General features: G+C 39.5%; 1 protein-coding gene across 6 annotated transcripts in view; it reads left to right on the forward strand.

Moving 5' to 3' along the window:
* LAMA2 (laminin subunit alpha 2) overlaps positions 1-14,751 on the forward strand; it is a 710,513-nt gene that overhangs the window by 598,862 nt on the left and 96,900 nt on the right. For all 6 annotated transcript variants that reach the window (XM_055535601.1, XM_055535597.1, XM_055535598.1 and 3 more), the window contains one exon: positions 7,642-7,744. In XM_055535601.1, coding sequence (XP_055391576.1) covers positions 7,642-7,744 — 103 coding nt within the window. The remainder of the gene's footprint in view (positions 1-7,641; positions 7,745-14,751) is intronic.

Consider the following 14,751-nt stretch of genomic DNA (forward strand, 5'->3'; position numbering starts at 1 on the left):
TAGATAATTAATATATACACATATGTATATATACACAGACAGAGAAGAACTTATTTATAAAAATACAATCTCTAAAAAGCAGGAAACAAAATATCTTGCAACACTAAGAACCTCATTTATACTTCACATATGCTGTAGACAACGGCTCAGAAACTCAGATGTGGTGCTTATAAATATGTATGAAGTATAATTAGCTTGGAAAATGCTGCTTCATCAACAGTCCTGATATTGTTGATGTGCTTCAGTGACTTACTAAGCAGTGTTGGAAAAGGAACTCTCCAGATTCCAACATATTGAAACAGTTCTCTTCATCCATACCATGTTAGTGTCTTCCATTCTGTCATCCTATGACAGACTTGTCTTTTAAACCTGGACTGTTGGTATGTTGCTGTATGCCATCAGCTCTTTACTGTTTTGGAGTGCTTCTTTGCCCTATACTTATTAAAGAATTAAATTTGTGTTTTAAAATGCTTACATACATGTGCAGATGCACGTGCGCACACACACACACACACAAACACCACACACAATTCAGTTGCAAATGATTTCACTGATGAATCTACCAAACATTTAAGAAAGAAGTAATAAATTCTTCATACTGTTCATGGGGTTCTCAAGGCAAGAATACTGAAGTGGTTTGCCATTCCCTTCTCCAGTGGACCACATTCTGTCAGACCTCTCCACCATGACCCACCTGTCTTGGGTAGCCCCACAGGGCATGGCTTAGTTTCAGTGAGTTAGACAAGGCTGTGGTCCTAGTGTGATTAGATTGACTAGTTTTCTGTGATTATGGTTTCAGTGTGTCTGCCTTCTGATGCCCTCTCACAACACCTACCATCTTACTTGGGTTTCTCTTACCTTTGACGTGGGGGTATCTCTTCATGGCTGCTCCAGCAAAGCGCAGCCGCTACTCCTTACCTTGGACAGGGGGTATCTCCTCACTGCCGCCCCTCCTGACCTTGGACATGGGGTAGCTCCTCTCGGCCCTCCTGCGCCTGTGCAGGCACCGCTCCTTGGACGTGGGGTAGCTCCTCTTGGCCGCCGTCCCTGACCTCGGACATGGGGTAGGTCCTCAGCTGCGCTTGTGCACCGTCGCAGGCTGGCACTGTCGGGACCGCCATTCCCTTCTCCAGTGGACCACATTCTGTCAGACCTCTCCACCATGACCCGCCCGTCTTGGGTGGTCCCACAGGGCATGGCTTAGTTTCAGTGAGTTAGACAAGGCTGTGGTCCTAGTGTGATTAGATTGACCCTGACCTCGGACATGTGGTAGCTTCTCTCCGCTGCGCTTGTGCTCCATTGCAGCCGCCTGCGCTTATCATGAACAGTATGAAAAGGCAAAATGATAGGATACTAAAAGAGAAACTCCCCAGGTCAGTAGGTGCCCAATATGCTACTGGAGATCAGTGGAGAAATAACTCCAGAAAGAATGAAGGGATGGAGCCAAAGCAAAAACAATACCCAATTGTGGATGTGATTGGTGATAGAAGCAAGGTCTGATGCTATAAAGAGCAAATTTGCATAGGAACCTGGAATGTCAGGTCCATGGATCAAGGCAAATTGGAAGTGGTCAAACAGGAGATGGCAAAAGTGAATGTCTACATTCTAGGAATCAGCGAACTAAAATAGACTGAAATGGGTGAATTTAACTCAGATGACCATTATATCTACTACTGCGGGTAGGAATCCCTTAGAAGAAATGGAGTAGCCATCATGGTCAACAAAAGAGTCCAAAATGCAGTACTTGGATGCAATCTCAAAAACAACAAAATGATCTCTGTTTGCTTCCAAGGCAAACCATTCAGTATCACAGCAATCCAAGTCTATGCCCCAACCAGTAATGCTGAAGAAGCTGAAGTTGAACGGTTCTATGAAGACCTACAAGACCTTTTAGAACTAACACCCAAAAAAGACATCCTTTTCATTATAGGGGCCTGGATGCAAAAGTAGGAAGTCAAGAAACACCTGGAGTAACAGGCAAATTTGGCCTTGGAATACGGAATGAAGCAGGGCAAAGGCTAAAAGAGTTTTGCCAAGAGAACACACTGGTCATAGCAAACACCCTCTTCCAACAACACAAGAGAAGACTCTACACATGGACATCACCAGATGGTCAACACCGAAATCAGATTGATTATATTCTTTGCAGCCAAAGATGGAGAAGCTCTATACAGTCAGCAAAAATAAGACTAGGAGCTGACTATGGCTCAGATCATGAACTCCTTATTGCCAAATTCAGACTTAAATTGAAGAAAGTAGGGAAAACCACTAGACCATTCAGGTATGACCTAAATCAAATCCCTTATGATTATATAGTGGAAGTAAGAAATAGATTTAAGGGACTAGATCTGATAGATAGAGTGCCTGAAGATCTATGGAATGAGGTTCATGACATTGTACAGGAGACAGGGATCAAGACCATCCCCATGGAAAAGGAATGCAAAAAGGCTGTCTGGGGAGGCCTTACAAATAGCCGTGAAAAGAAGAGAAGCAAATAGAAAAGGAGAAAAGGAAAGATATAAGTGTCCAAATTCCAAAGAATAGCAAGAGTTCCAAAGAATAGCAAGAAGAGATAAGAAAGCCTTCCTCAGCAATCAATGCAAAGAAATAGAGGAAAACAACAGAATGGGAAAGACTAGAGATCTCTTCAAGAAAATTTGAGATACCAAGGGAATATTTCATGCAAAGATGGGCTCGATAAAGGACAGAAATGGTATGGACCTAACTGAAGCAAAAGATATTAAGAAGAGATGGCAAGAATACACAGAAGAACTGTACCAAAAAGATCCTCACAACCAAGATAATCACGATGGTGTGATCACTGACCTAGAGCCAGACATCCTGGAATGTGAAGTCAAGTTGGCCTTAGAAAGCATCACTACGAACAAAGCTAGTGGAGGTGATGGAATTCCAGTGGAGCTCTTTCAAATCCTGAAAGGTGATGCTGTGAAAGTGCTGCATTCAATATGCCAGCAAATTTGGAAAACTCAGCAGTGGCCACAGGACTGGAAAAGGTCAGTTTTCATTCCAATCCCAAAGAAAGGCAATGCCAAAGAATGCTCAAACTACCGCACAATTGCACTCATCTCACACACTAGTAAAGTAATGCTCAAAATTCTCCAAGCCAGGCTTCAGCAATACATGAACTGTGAACTTCCACGCGTTCAAGCTGGTTTTAGAAAAGGCAGAGGAACCAGAGACCAAATTGCCAACATCCGTTGGATCATTGAAAAAGCAAGAGAATTCCAGAAAAACATCTTATTTCTGCTTTATTGACTATGCCAAAGCCTTCGACTGTGTGGATCACAATAAACTGTGGACAATTCTGAAAGAGATGGGAATACCAGACCACCTGACCTGCCTCTTGAGAAATTTGTATGTAGGTCAGGAAGCAACAGTTAGAACTGGACATGGAACAACAGACTGGTTCCAAATAGGAAAAGGAGTACGTCAAGGCTGTATATTGTCACCCTGCTTATTTAACTTATATGCAGAGTACATCATGAGAAACGCTGGACTGGAAGAAGCACAAGCTGGAATCAAAATTGCCAGGAGAAATATCAATAACCTTAGATATACAGATGACACTATCCTTATGGCAGAAAGTGAAGAGAAACTAAAAAGCCTCTTGATGAAGGTGAAAGAGGAGAGTGAAAAATTTGGCTTAAAACCCTACATTCAGAAGACGAAGATCATGGCATCTGGTCCCATCACTTCATGGGAAATAGATGGGGAAACAGTGGAAACAGTGTCAGACTTATTTTTCTGGACTCCAAAATCACTGCAGATGGTGATTGCAGCCCTGAAATTAAAAGACGCTTACTCCTTGGAAAGAAAGTTATGACCAATCTAAATAGCATTTTCAAAAGCAGAGACATTACTTTGCCAACAAAGGTCCTTCTAGTCAAGGCTCTGGTTTTTCCAGTGGTCATGTATGGATGTGAGAGTTGAACTGTGAAGAAGGCTGAGCGCCGAAGAATTGATGCTTTTGAACTGTGGTGTTGGAGAAGACTCTTGAGAGTCCCTTGGACTGCAAGGAGATCCAACCGGTCCATTCTGAAGGAGATCCGCCCTGGGATTTCTTTGGAAGGAATGATGCTAAAGCTGAAACTCCAGTACTTTGGCCACCTCATGTGCAGAGTTGACTCATTGGAAAAGACTCTGATGCTGGGAAGGATCGGGGGCAGGAGGAGAAGGGAACGACAGAGGATGAGATGGCTGGATGGCATCACTGACTCAATGGACGTGAGTCTCAGTGGACTCCGGGAGTTCGTGATGGACAGGGAGGCCTGGCATGCTGTGATTCATGGGGTCGCAAAGAGTTGGACACGACTGAGTGACTGAACTGAACTGAATAAATTCTTCAGAGAATTGAAGAGGAGGAAATATGTCCCAGTTATTCCATGATGCCAGTATTACTATGATACAAACCAAAGACAGTATGAAAAAAAAGAAAATTATAGACCAATATCCCTCATAAACCTAGATGGAAAAATTCTGACAATGTTAAAACATAGAATCAACATCTACAAATTAGAAGAATGTATTTGCAAATTACATGTCTGATGAAGGATTTGTATCCATATTATACATAAATATCTTTCAAAACTCACTAAGAACAAGTAACCCAATAAAAACTTGTACAAAAAATTTTAACAGACACAGCCAAAGAAGATGGTGAAAAGCACATGAAAAAACACTTAGCATAATTAGTTGCAAGGAAAATGCAAATTAAAATCCAAATGTTGTACACACCATTAGAATGTCTCAAATCTTAAAAGGCCGACTATATCAAGTAGTGACAAGGATATAGTTACATTTGTAGCTCTTACCCATTGCTAGTGAGAATTTAAAGTACTACAAGTAATCTGGAAAACATGTTGATTGTTTCTTAAAAGCGTAAACACATATCCACCAGATAGTCTAGCCACGCCACTTAGAAGTCTTTCATTCCAAGAGAAATCATCATATGTTCATACAAAGATTTGTATACAAATGTTAATAGCGACTTTATTTAGAATAGCCAAAGCTGATATAATCCAAATGTCCATCAGGAAGTGAATGAATAAATAGATTGGGGCATGTCCATGTGGGACTTCCCAGGTGGCACTGTGGTAAAAAATCCACCCGCCAATGTGGGAAATGCAAGATATGCCAGCTCGAACCCTGGGTCGGGAAGAGCCCCTAGAGTGGGAGATGGCAACCAACTCCAGTATTCTTGCCTGGAAAAAATTCCATGGACAGAGGAGCCTGGCAGGCTACAGGCCATGGGGTCACAAAGAGTTGGACATGACTGAGCAACTGAACACACACACTTATCTATGTAAATAAAAAAGAGATCACATTTTTATACACAACATGGATAAATGTCAAAATAATTACACTGAATGAAAGAAGCCAAACAAGAAAAAAAAGAGTACTACATACTGAATGATTCTATTATATAAAAGTCCATAAAATACAGACTAAAAGTGTTGGAAACCAGAGTAGTGCTTATGTGGAGATAAGGAAGGACAAGGAGTGGAAGGGAGGGTATGAAAAGAAATGATGGGTATGTTCTCTACCTCAATTGTTTGACGGTTTAATGGGTGTATAAATATCAAAGCTTATCAAATTGTAAAATTTAAATATGGTAAGTTTATTTATATCTCACTAAAACCGTTGGAAAGTGTAAGAAAGTACAAAAAAATGAACATTGCCCATCACTTTTCCTAGTCCCTCCGAATTTCCACAGCTCAGACTTTAGCTTTTTTCCATGTTGTCTGGCCCTTCTTTTTTCTCTCACCTCATTTCATTAATTTTCTTATGCACAGCAAGTCAACTCTCTCTCCTTCCTTTACCCCCTTGCCTCCTTTGCATATCCAAGATCAGCTGTAAAATGTTGGTTGTTAGATTCTCACCAGACCATGTTCCTGTAGAAAGGAATTCATACCTTAAGACTCTGGGGAAAGCTTGCTCCCTTGCTTGCTTGCTTTGTCTAGCTTGATCTAGTATTATGAATGAGCCGTGTTATCCTGATGGCTCAGGATCATCATTGTCAATATTGGCATCTACAGAAACCTGTTTCATCCTTATCCAAATAGATTTGGATTGCTGAGATTTAAAAATTCTCCAAGTTGGTTTTCTTTCCTTATTGTCAATTTGTCAGCTGTCATTTTGGCTGCTTTCATGGGCTTATTTAGAGAATCCTCATTCTTCTTTCTTTGTAATTTCCTTTCTCTAATCTGTTTTGATTCAGGAAACCTGTAACCAGGGAGTAAGAATGGCATATAAATTTGGAACAAGTATAGAAGCTGAGTGGGTATTAGAGCCTTATTTTTTTGAGTAAGGTTCATTGGATTTGTGCCATTGATATTGACACTTTTACCTTTTTTTCAAAATAAATGACACTTCAGTGACATTACTGTATCTAATTCCCCACAGACACCATAGGACCAAGCATTTCTGTATTCTCAATTGAAGAAAGTGTCCATTTCCCACAGCATAATTTGTCAGAGTTGTCAGGCAGCTCTTTTTGCAAAGGCTAGATATAAATGCACAGATTCTTTTTATTTATGTAGATGTTTCCAATATGTCCTTTTGTAGATATCATAGTATTATTTAATCAATCTGTTTTATAAGCAATAGATTATTTAAGTGAAAGCTGTTGGAATAACACCTTAAAGTAAATTTTACCACAACAGTAGCAATCTGTAATCTCTCCTAGTTTAGTGTTCAAATGGTATGATAAAAAATGCTATTAAAGCACTGGAAATGTAGTTGAATAGTATTATGTCTAGGCTAACCTGAGTTCAGATTTATAACTTCAACAGTAAGTATTTAGCATTTTCTAGCTTTTCTTGCACTCTGAAATACTCTTCCAATGTAGAATTCACAAGATCTAAATTTGTAAGATCCATTTGATTTATCTTTTGGTACGTAATGATTCTTGAAGTGCAAACATTATTAAAATGGATAACTAAACATTTATTTTAAGCAATCCCTTTCCCATATCACTCTATTGTCTTTGTGTCACCTCTCTTAGTTCAAGCCTCAACAAATCCATCTTTGCTAGGAGATGATTGTGGCTCAGAGACTGTCATTTAGAAGGTCTTATTTTGCCCTAAGACTTGGAGATGCCTTCAGAAAAGGAACACTGTTCTTCCTCATTTCAATATCTAAGGGACAGGAAATGCTTCCTCTGCTTACCCCACAGCTTGAATGAAATGTGCCTAGGGATAAAGTCAAGGATGTGCTTAGTTCTTAATTTGCTTGACCATTTGACAGCACTTGATAATACTGACTAGTTACAACGTTGCAACACTGCCAGTCATCATACTCTGAGCCACTTCTGTAACTCTTGATTTCCATGATATCGTGCTCTCCTAGGTTCTCTTTGTCCTTTCTAGACCCTCAATCACCTTGCTAGCCCCACTTTCTGTACCTGCCTTTAAATAAATGTTGGGATTCCCAAGGGTTCTCTTCTAGACTTTCTTCCCATCTCCTCACTTTAATCACAAATATGTGCTGATAATGTAATATTCTGCATACGTAGTTCAGAATGCTTTCCTAAAGGTAAACAGTGTACCAACTGCCTGCAAGAAAGCTCTACTTCTTTGTTCTTTGATTTTAGAAATGTGACACTTCTTTGTCCGCCCACAGGCAGCAGGTCCTCAGGGTTCATTAAAGGAAGGTGCCAAAGGTTCTCTTCAGAAAAGCTTTGGGATTCTTAATGAAGCCAAGAAGTTAGCAAATGATGTAAAAGGTTAGTGCGATCTCTTTTTATTATTATTTTCAGTGCAATTGTAGTTGTAATTAGTAGGATATTTTATCAGATTATTGGAAAAATGTAATTGTTGTGCCATGGTTGTTATGATTATTTTTACTATCTAGATTTAGTGCAAATAAACTATCTTATCAGTTTTACTGGATTTTGCCTTCACATGTCATTTTGTACTGAGCATTACTTCAGAATTTTTAAATCTAATTTCTGTAACATCGTTTCATCAGTATCTTAAGTATAGGAACTTTTAATTTTTAAAGTATGGTAAATTTTAAAGAGCATCAAATGCCACCTTTTTTGACTTTAGAAATTATGGTCACGAATGAATAAGGCAGATGCAGTATAAATGTCTTTGTGCAGCTTTTGATTTAGTGGGCCACATGTCTCAAAAAGTTTTTGCCTCTTAAATACATTTTTGTGTATTTTATTCCTAATTCAAAGATCAAAGTGCATAAAATACCTGCCTTGATATCATATGGGTTTTGCATTAAAAATTCAATACAGCCCACATTCTAGATAAGTTATTATATTTATTATTTCATTCAAATATCTCCTGTTCTCATGTAATTGCCTCCTATTTCTGTCTTTGGTCTCATTCCTTCCCCTTTGCTGGCTTGCATCCAGCTCCCCAACCTTACTGAGATATTCATGTTCTCTGAAAACTTGCTGCCATTTCAAACCTCCATGTTCTGCAGTGTTCATTCTTTTCTTTGGAACTCCTCATCATCCCTTTTTTCCAACCAACTACCTTCTACCAGACCCTCAAGATTTAGTCCAAATGTATCATCTCCAGGAGGCCTGGCACCCCATCTGAATTACATGCCTCCTCTCTGTGCACCCCTTTCTCATAGACTTGTCAAATCATCACAGCCATGGACTTAGCATCCATGTTCTAGAGGACAGTAGCAGGATCTTCTTTTTAGCTTTGTATTTTGGTGTATAGTATCACAATTCAGGAAATAAGCATATTTTTAAAATAAAGGAATAATGTTGGTCTTTACTAACTTTAGAAAGAAAAGAGATTTTTATCATTTATATTTGCCAGTGCTCTCAATGAATAGTCTTTTATTTCCAGTAGAGGCTGGTATGGAATTACATGTTTTGTCTCCATTATAGATAGTACTCTGACAGTAAATGCTTTGGGATTGTGTATCATAAGTAAAATATGACCCCTTATATGTATAATCCTATGCAGGAAACTGTATTACAACCTGAAAAATAGCTGTAGAGTCAATCCTGTTTTCCTAATTTGGCAAGTTGGCTTATCTCATTACTTGGTCATCACGCCTTTCTCTCCAGTGCGCTTGCCCAGAGCTGACATCAGGGTGAGGTGAGAGAGGTTCAGCCACACAAGTGCAGAGATAGATTCTGTTTCTATTTAAAATTTGTAATATTTTGCTCATATTGATATTTTTTGAATTAAATATGATTTAAAAAAAATACTGCATGAAAATGTTTTATCTTGAGCACTGAGTTTTGGGGGACCCCTTTGGATTTCACACCTGAGGTGAATGCCTGAGTCTCCTCACCCTGCTCCCAGCCCTGTCCTTGACTCTGTTTCCCCACAAACACTGGTGTTATGAAAATGAAAAAAAAGTCTCATGTTTTAAGAGTTTTTTCTCCAAGGGAAAAAGAAACCTAAGGACAGGTATGGTAGCCAGGGTTAGGTGACAGAAAGTTTCATTAGTTTAAATGCCCTTTTTTGTACTTCAGGTAGTACATTATTTAAAGTAATGAAAACCCACAAACTACTCAGGTAATAATTCCTCCAGAAATCCAAGCCAAGGCTCTGACGGAGATGGGAATGTTTTCCTGCTACATTATGACATTCCCCTGATTTGTGGCCAATTACGCAAGTTATAAAACGGCTCTTAATCAGGGAAATGCCATATATTACCACCAGGAACTGCTGAAATAGGCCCTACAGAGCAAAATACTTGACAGCAGCTATTAAAATAGAGATTTAGTCATTTCTGTCTCTATGGTGCCTGGAGTTAGAAGGAATAAAAATGGTGAGGCAGTGTACCCTCCATATTTCTAATGTGTTACTTGGTTCTCGTCAGTACAATACAGTTAGTCCATGAGCTTTAGTCATGAATAACTTAGAGCTGCTCCCTGCCATCTTTATGCTGTCCTTGCCTTCAGAGAACCGGAACTTGCCAGCAGCAGTTTGTTTTGCCTTTTAGGTTTTGAGTATACATTTATTAAAAGTAAATTTGCCCTTCTGCACATTTGCCATTTGAGACCAGTCTGTATCAAATTGATTGAATGTCCATGGAGATAAAAATTGTTTTGTTGATGGATATGGGGCTTGATACAAATTGATGACCAAAAAAGCTAGAAGATAAATTGATGCCACTGGGTGAATTAATACTACTTTGCAGATTGACAAAGGATTTTGTCAAAAAAAAAAAAAATAGCCAGGTGAGGCTCTCATGGAATGTGTACAGGGCAAGGATTGAAGTTGAGGATGATATATTAGAAGTGTGGAAATACTAAAATTCTACAATTATATACCTTATCTTATATAGAGTAACTTTTAAATTTTTTTTGCCTCTTCATTTAACCCTACTTTTCAACTTTCCTCAAAATAAGTGAAATTATTTAATTACTTAGGAACAAATAGATAACATCTCTATAAAATGAATGACATGCACATTGAATAAAAAGATCTATTCTCAAGCCCAAGAATATGGAATCAATGAACTGTATGACATATAATGTTGTCCAAAACACAGAACGATGCCAGAATTACCCCCAAAATTAATTTTAATCAAATTAATCCATATTTTCCTTCTGTACCATCAGCCTCCAGATGCTGAGTCATTAAGACCAGACAAGTGTATCAAAATGGCTTTGCGATCATGAATATAACACACTTGCAATTACTAACCTGTTAAGAGTCTGTGTTGTTATTTCAGATTAGATACAAACAGAATAAACAGGAATATTGTAGTGATATTAAACTGAAGTATGATTTAGGAATTAAAATTTGCAGGACACTAATCTTCTCAGTCTGCTGGCTTTCTGAATAAAGTAGCTATTCCTCTCTCCCAATAATAAATAAATAAAAGTATTTTTATATTATTAAAAATAGACTCCTGTTGGGAATTCCCTGGCGGTCCAGTGGTAAGGACTCCATACTTTCATTGCCAAGGGTGGGGATTCAATACCTGGTCAGGCCACCAAACCCACAAGCCACATAGGACAGCCAAAATATTATACATATATATATATATATAGTGGTTTAGTCACTAAGTCGTATACGACTCTTGCAACCCATTGACTGTAGCCCGCCAGGCTCTTCTGACCATTAGATTCTCCAGGCAAGAATACTAGAGTGGACTGCCATTTCCTTCTCCAAGGGATCTTCCCAACCTAGGGATCAAACTGGGGTCTCCTGCACTGCAGACAGATTCTTTACTGACTGAGCTACCAGAGAAGTCCCAGTATGTATGTGTGTGTATATATATATGTATATATATATAATATATATTTGGAGAAAGAAATGGCAACCCACTCCAGTAGTCTTACCTGGAGAATCCCATGGACAAAGGAGCCTGGCGGGCTACAGTTCATGGGGTCACAAAGAGTCAGACATGACTGAGTGATAACACACACACACACATAATATATAGTATAATATTTATATTATATTGTATGTATTTTTTGCATAATTTGCATACTACCATTTGCCAGAATCCCAGAAGTATGCAAGTGAAAGACAAACCATTCCATTGACAAAAAAATAATTTTGGATTAAATGGATAAAGCCAACCCTGGATCTCCTAGGCTATTGTAGTCCGAGAACAAGCTAATATTTTCCTGTATGAATTGCTGATTCCTCATGCAGAGTTTTAGTTCCTCCTTCGGTATGTGAATAGAGAAAACTGAGAAATTAAAATAGAGTTGGACTCGGTTTCAGAGTTTAAATGAGAAGTGGCAAAATAAGGGCCGAACATGAAAGGACAGAATCTATTAGAACCAGAGAGTACTTGTCTCACTTAAAGGTATTTAAATTACATTTTTATAAGAATACCTTGCTGGCCAAAACAAAAGGAGCCTGTAAACCCATACTAAGGCTTTGGAGCTTGTCCTAGAGGAACCACATGGAGTTTTTGATGTCTGGTTATTTTGGTTTCTCACTGGCTGAAGAGAGGACTGTCCTCTATCCTGATATCTTAAGACTTTGGAGATGATAGTGAAAGCGAAGTCACTCAGTGGTGTCTGACTCTTTGCAACCCCATGGACTGTAGTCTACCAGGCTCCTCCGTCCATGGGATTTTCGAGGCAAGAGTACTGGAGTGGCCTGCCATTTCCTTCTCCAGGGGATCTTCCCGACCCAGGGACTGAACCCAGGTCTTCCACATTTCAGGCAGACACTTAAAGGTCTGAGGCACCAGGGAAGCCCGGTAGACATGCCACCAGACAAATCCCCCTTCTCTCCTCTCCTCAGGCTTCAGCTATAATCTGGTAGTGGGAGGAAGAACATGTTCAGTTGCAGCAAATGGCTATTGAGGGCCTAGCAAGCACTGTGCCCAAGGCAAACAAGAACTGATTTGGCACTTTTTAATCAGGACAAAGTTTCCCAGTAACATGCCTTCCTATAAACACAGGCCCTATTTACTGATCTTAGAGGTTCCCTTGCATGGTACATGTAAGGGATATGTCTGGGCAAAAGAGGAAATCAGAGACAGGACACATCCCAAACTTGTGACAGCAACTGGGAAAAGGTAAGCAAAGGAAAAATGTAATGGAAGAGGGCTAGGTGTGCCCCAGCGTGGAAAGACTGGGTGTAGCAATGTCATCAAATCAATTGAAAGGAGGCCAGCAACAAGAATGGGATTCTGGATTTCACCCAACTTTCTTCCTTACTTAGCTGCTCTTCCTTCAGTACGAGTGTTGGGACCCTGCACTCAATGGTGGGGTTGACTTGGGGGCAGGTTCATGTAAGTAGATGAAAAATTACAGTAAAGTGACTTGAGATCAATTTTACCTCTTATGTTCTTAAAACATTCAAAGGTAAAAACATAATATAATATAATAAAATTAATAAATTGTATAGAGTAATCAAGAGCTTTCCAGGTGACTCAGTGGTAAAGACTCCAACTGCCAATGCAGGAGACATAGGAGACGCAGGTTTGATCCCTGGGTCAGGAAGGAAATGGCAACCCACTCCAGTAGTCTTGCCTGGGAAATTCTATGAACAGAGGACCCTGGTGGGCTATAGTCCATGTAGTCACAAAGAGTAGAACATGTCTAAGCGACTGAGCCCGCATCCGTAGAGTAATCACATATTATAAAATGTGGTAAAGTTAACCATTTTTGTATGTAAGTGAAAGTGTTAGTTGCTCAGTCATGTCTGACTCTGCAACCCATGGACTGTACCCCGCCAGGCTCCTCTGTCCATGGGACTATCTAGACAAGAATACTGGAGTGGGTAGCCATTCCTTTCTCCAGGGGAATCTTCTTGACCCAGATATCAAACCCAGGTCTCCTGCACTGCAGGCATATTCTTTACATCTGATTCTGCAACAGAATCATTTAAGTCAAAGAAATTCTGTTTGAATACACTGCATACATATAGTAGCGCCAACACTTTAACTAGCCCAAGTTAATGTGGTTCCAAAGATGATGTTTCTAAGCACTGCTGGATAAAAACACTGGCTTTTTGCCATGGTGTAGAGGTAACACATTAACATTCATGGCCCTAACAAATGTTTGATAAATGAGTGAATGGATGAGCATTGCAGGAATCTCTCATTACCAGAAAGGTCAAAATCAAGGTTTTCACCTCATACAGATCCCTTACCTCTTCCAAACTCTCTGCTTCAGAACTGTGGATAAAGCGCTGCATAAGTTAACCTGCTTTCTAATTCAGAAGGGATGCTGGGCTGAATGAGTTATAAGCTGGAATCAAGATAAACAGGAGAAACATCAACAACTTCAGATATGCAGATGATACCACTCTAATGGCAGAAAGCAAAGAGGAACTAAAGAGTCTCTCAATGAGGGTGAAGGAGGAGAGTTAAAGAGCCAGCTAAAAACTAAATATGAAAAAAATAAAAATCATGACATCTGGCCCCATTACTACATGGCAAATAGAGGGGGAAAGATGGAAGTAGTGACAAATTCCCTCTTCTTGGGCTCTAAAATCACTGTGGATGGTGACTGCAACCATGAAATCAGAAGACATTTGCTTCTTGGCAGGAAAGTTATGACAAACCTAGACAGTGTGTTGAAAAGCAGAGACATTGCCTACAAAGGTCCATATAGTCAAGGTTATGGTCTTCCTAGTGGTCACTTAGTGTTGTGAGAGCCATACCGTAAAGAAGGCAGAGTGCCAAAGAACTGATGCCTTTGAATTGTGGTGTTGGAGAAGATTCCTGAGAGTCCCTTGTACAGCAAGGAGATCAAATCAGTCAGTCTTAAGGGTAATCAACCCTGAATAATCATTGGAAGAACTGATGCTGAAGCTGAAACGCCTGTATTTTGGTCATCTGATGTGAACAGCTGATTGGAAAAGTCTCTGATGCTGGGAAAGATTGAAGGCAGAAGGAGAAGAGGGCCTCAGAGGATGAGATGGCTGGATGGCATCACCAACGCAATGGACATGAATTTGGACAAACTGCAGGAGATGGTAAGGGACAGAGAGGCCTGGTGTGCTACAGTCCATGGAGTTGCAAAGGGTCAGACAAAACCGGGTGACTAAACACCAACAATTCAGAAGGAGCCTCGACAACAAAAGATGAAACATGGTTGTTACTTTGTAAAATACTTGTATAAAAAATCTTAAAAGAGAAGCCATTCCTCCATTTTTTGATAAAGAAACAAATCATAAGTGATACTGAGTTTAAGTAGTAGCTCATAAGACAAATTTCATGATAATGAAAATTTTGTTTGCAAAATGTTATCTATATGGTAATTTGCAGTAGTTCCATTTAACTAGACCCCTTCAATATTAAAAACAATTCTACAAACTTCACCCT

This window comes from Bubalus kerabau, chromosome 9 (assembly GCF_029407905.1).
Source record: "Bubalus kerabau isolate K-KA32 ecotype Philippines breed swamp buffalo chromosome 9, PCC_UOA_SB_1v2, whole genome shotgun sequence".
Lineage (NCBI taxonomy): Eukaryota > Metazoa > Chordata > Mammalia > Artiodactyla > Bovidae > Bubalus > Bubalus kerabau.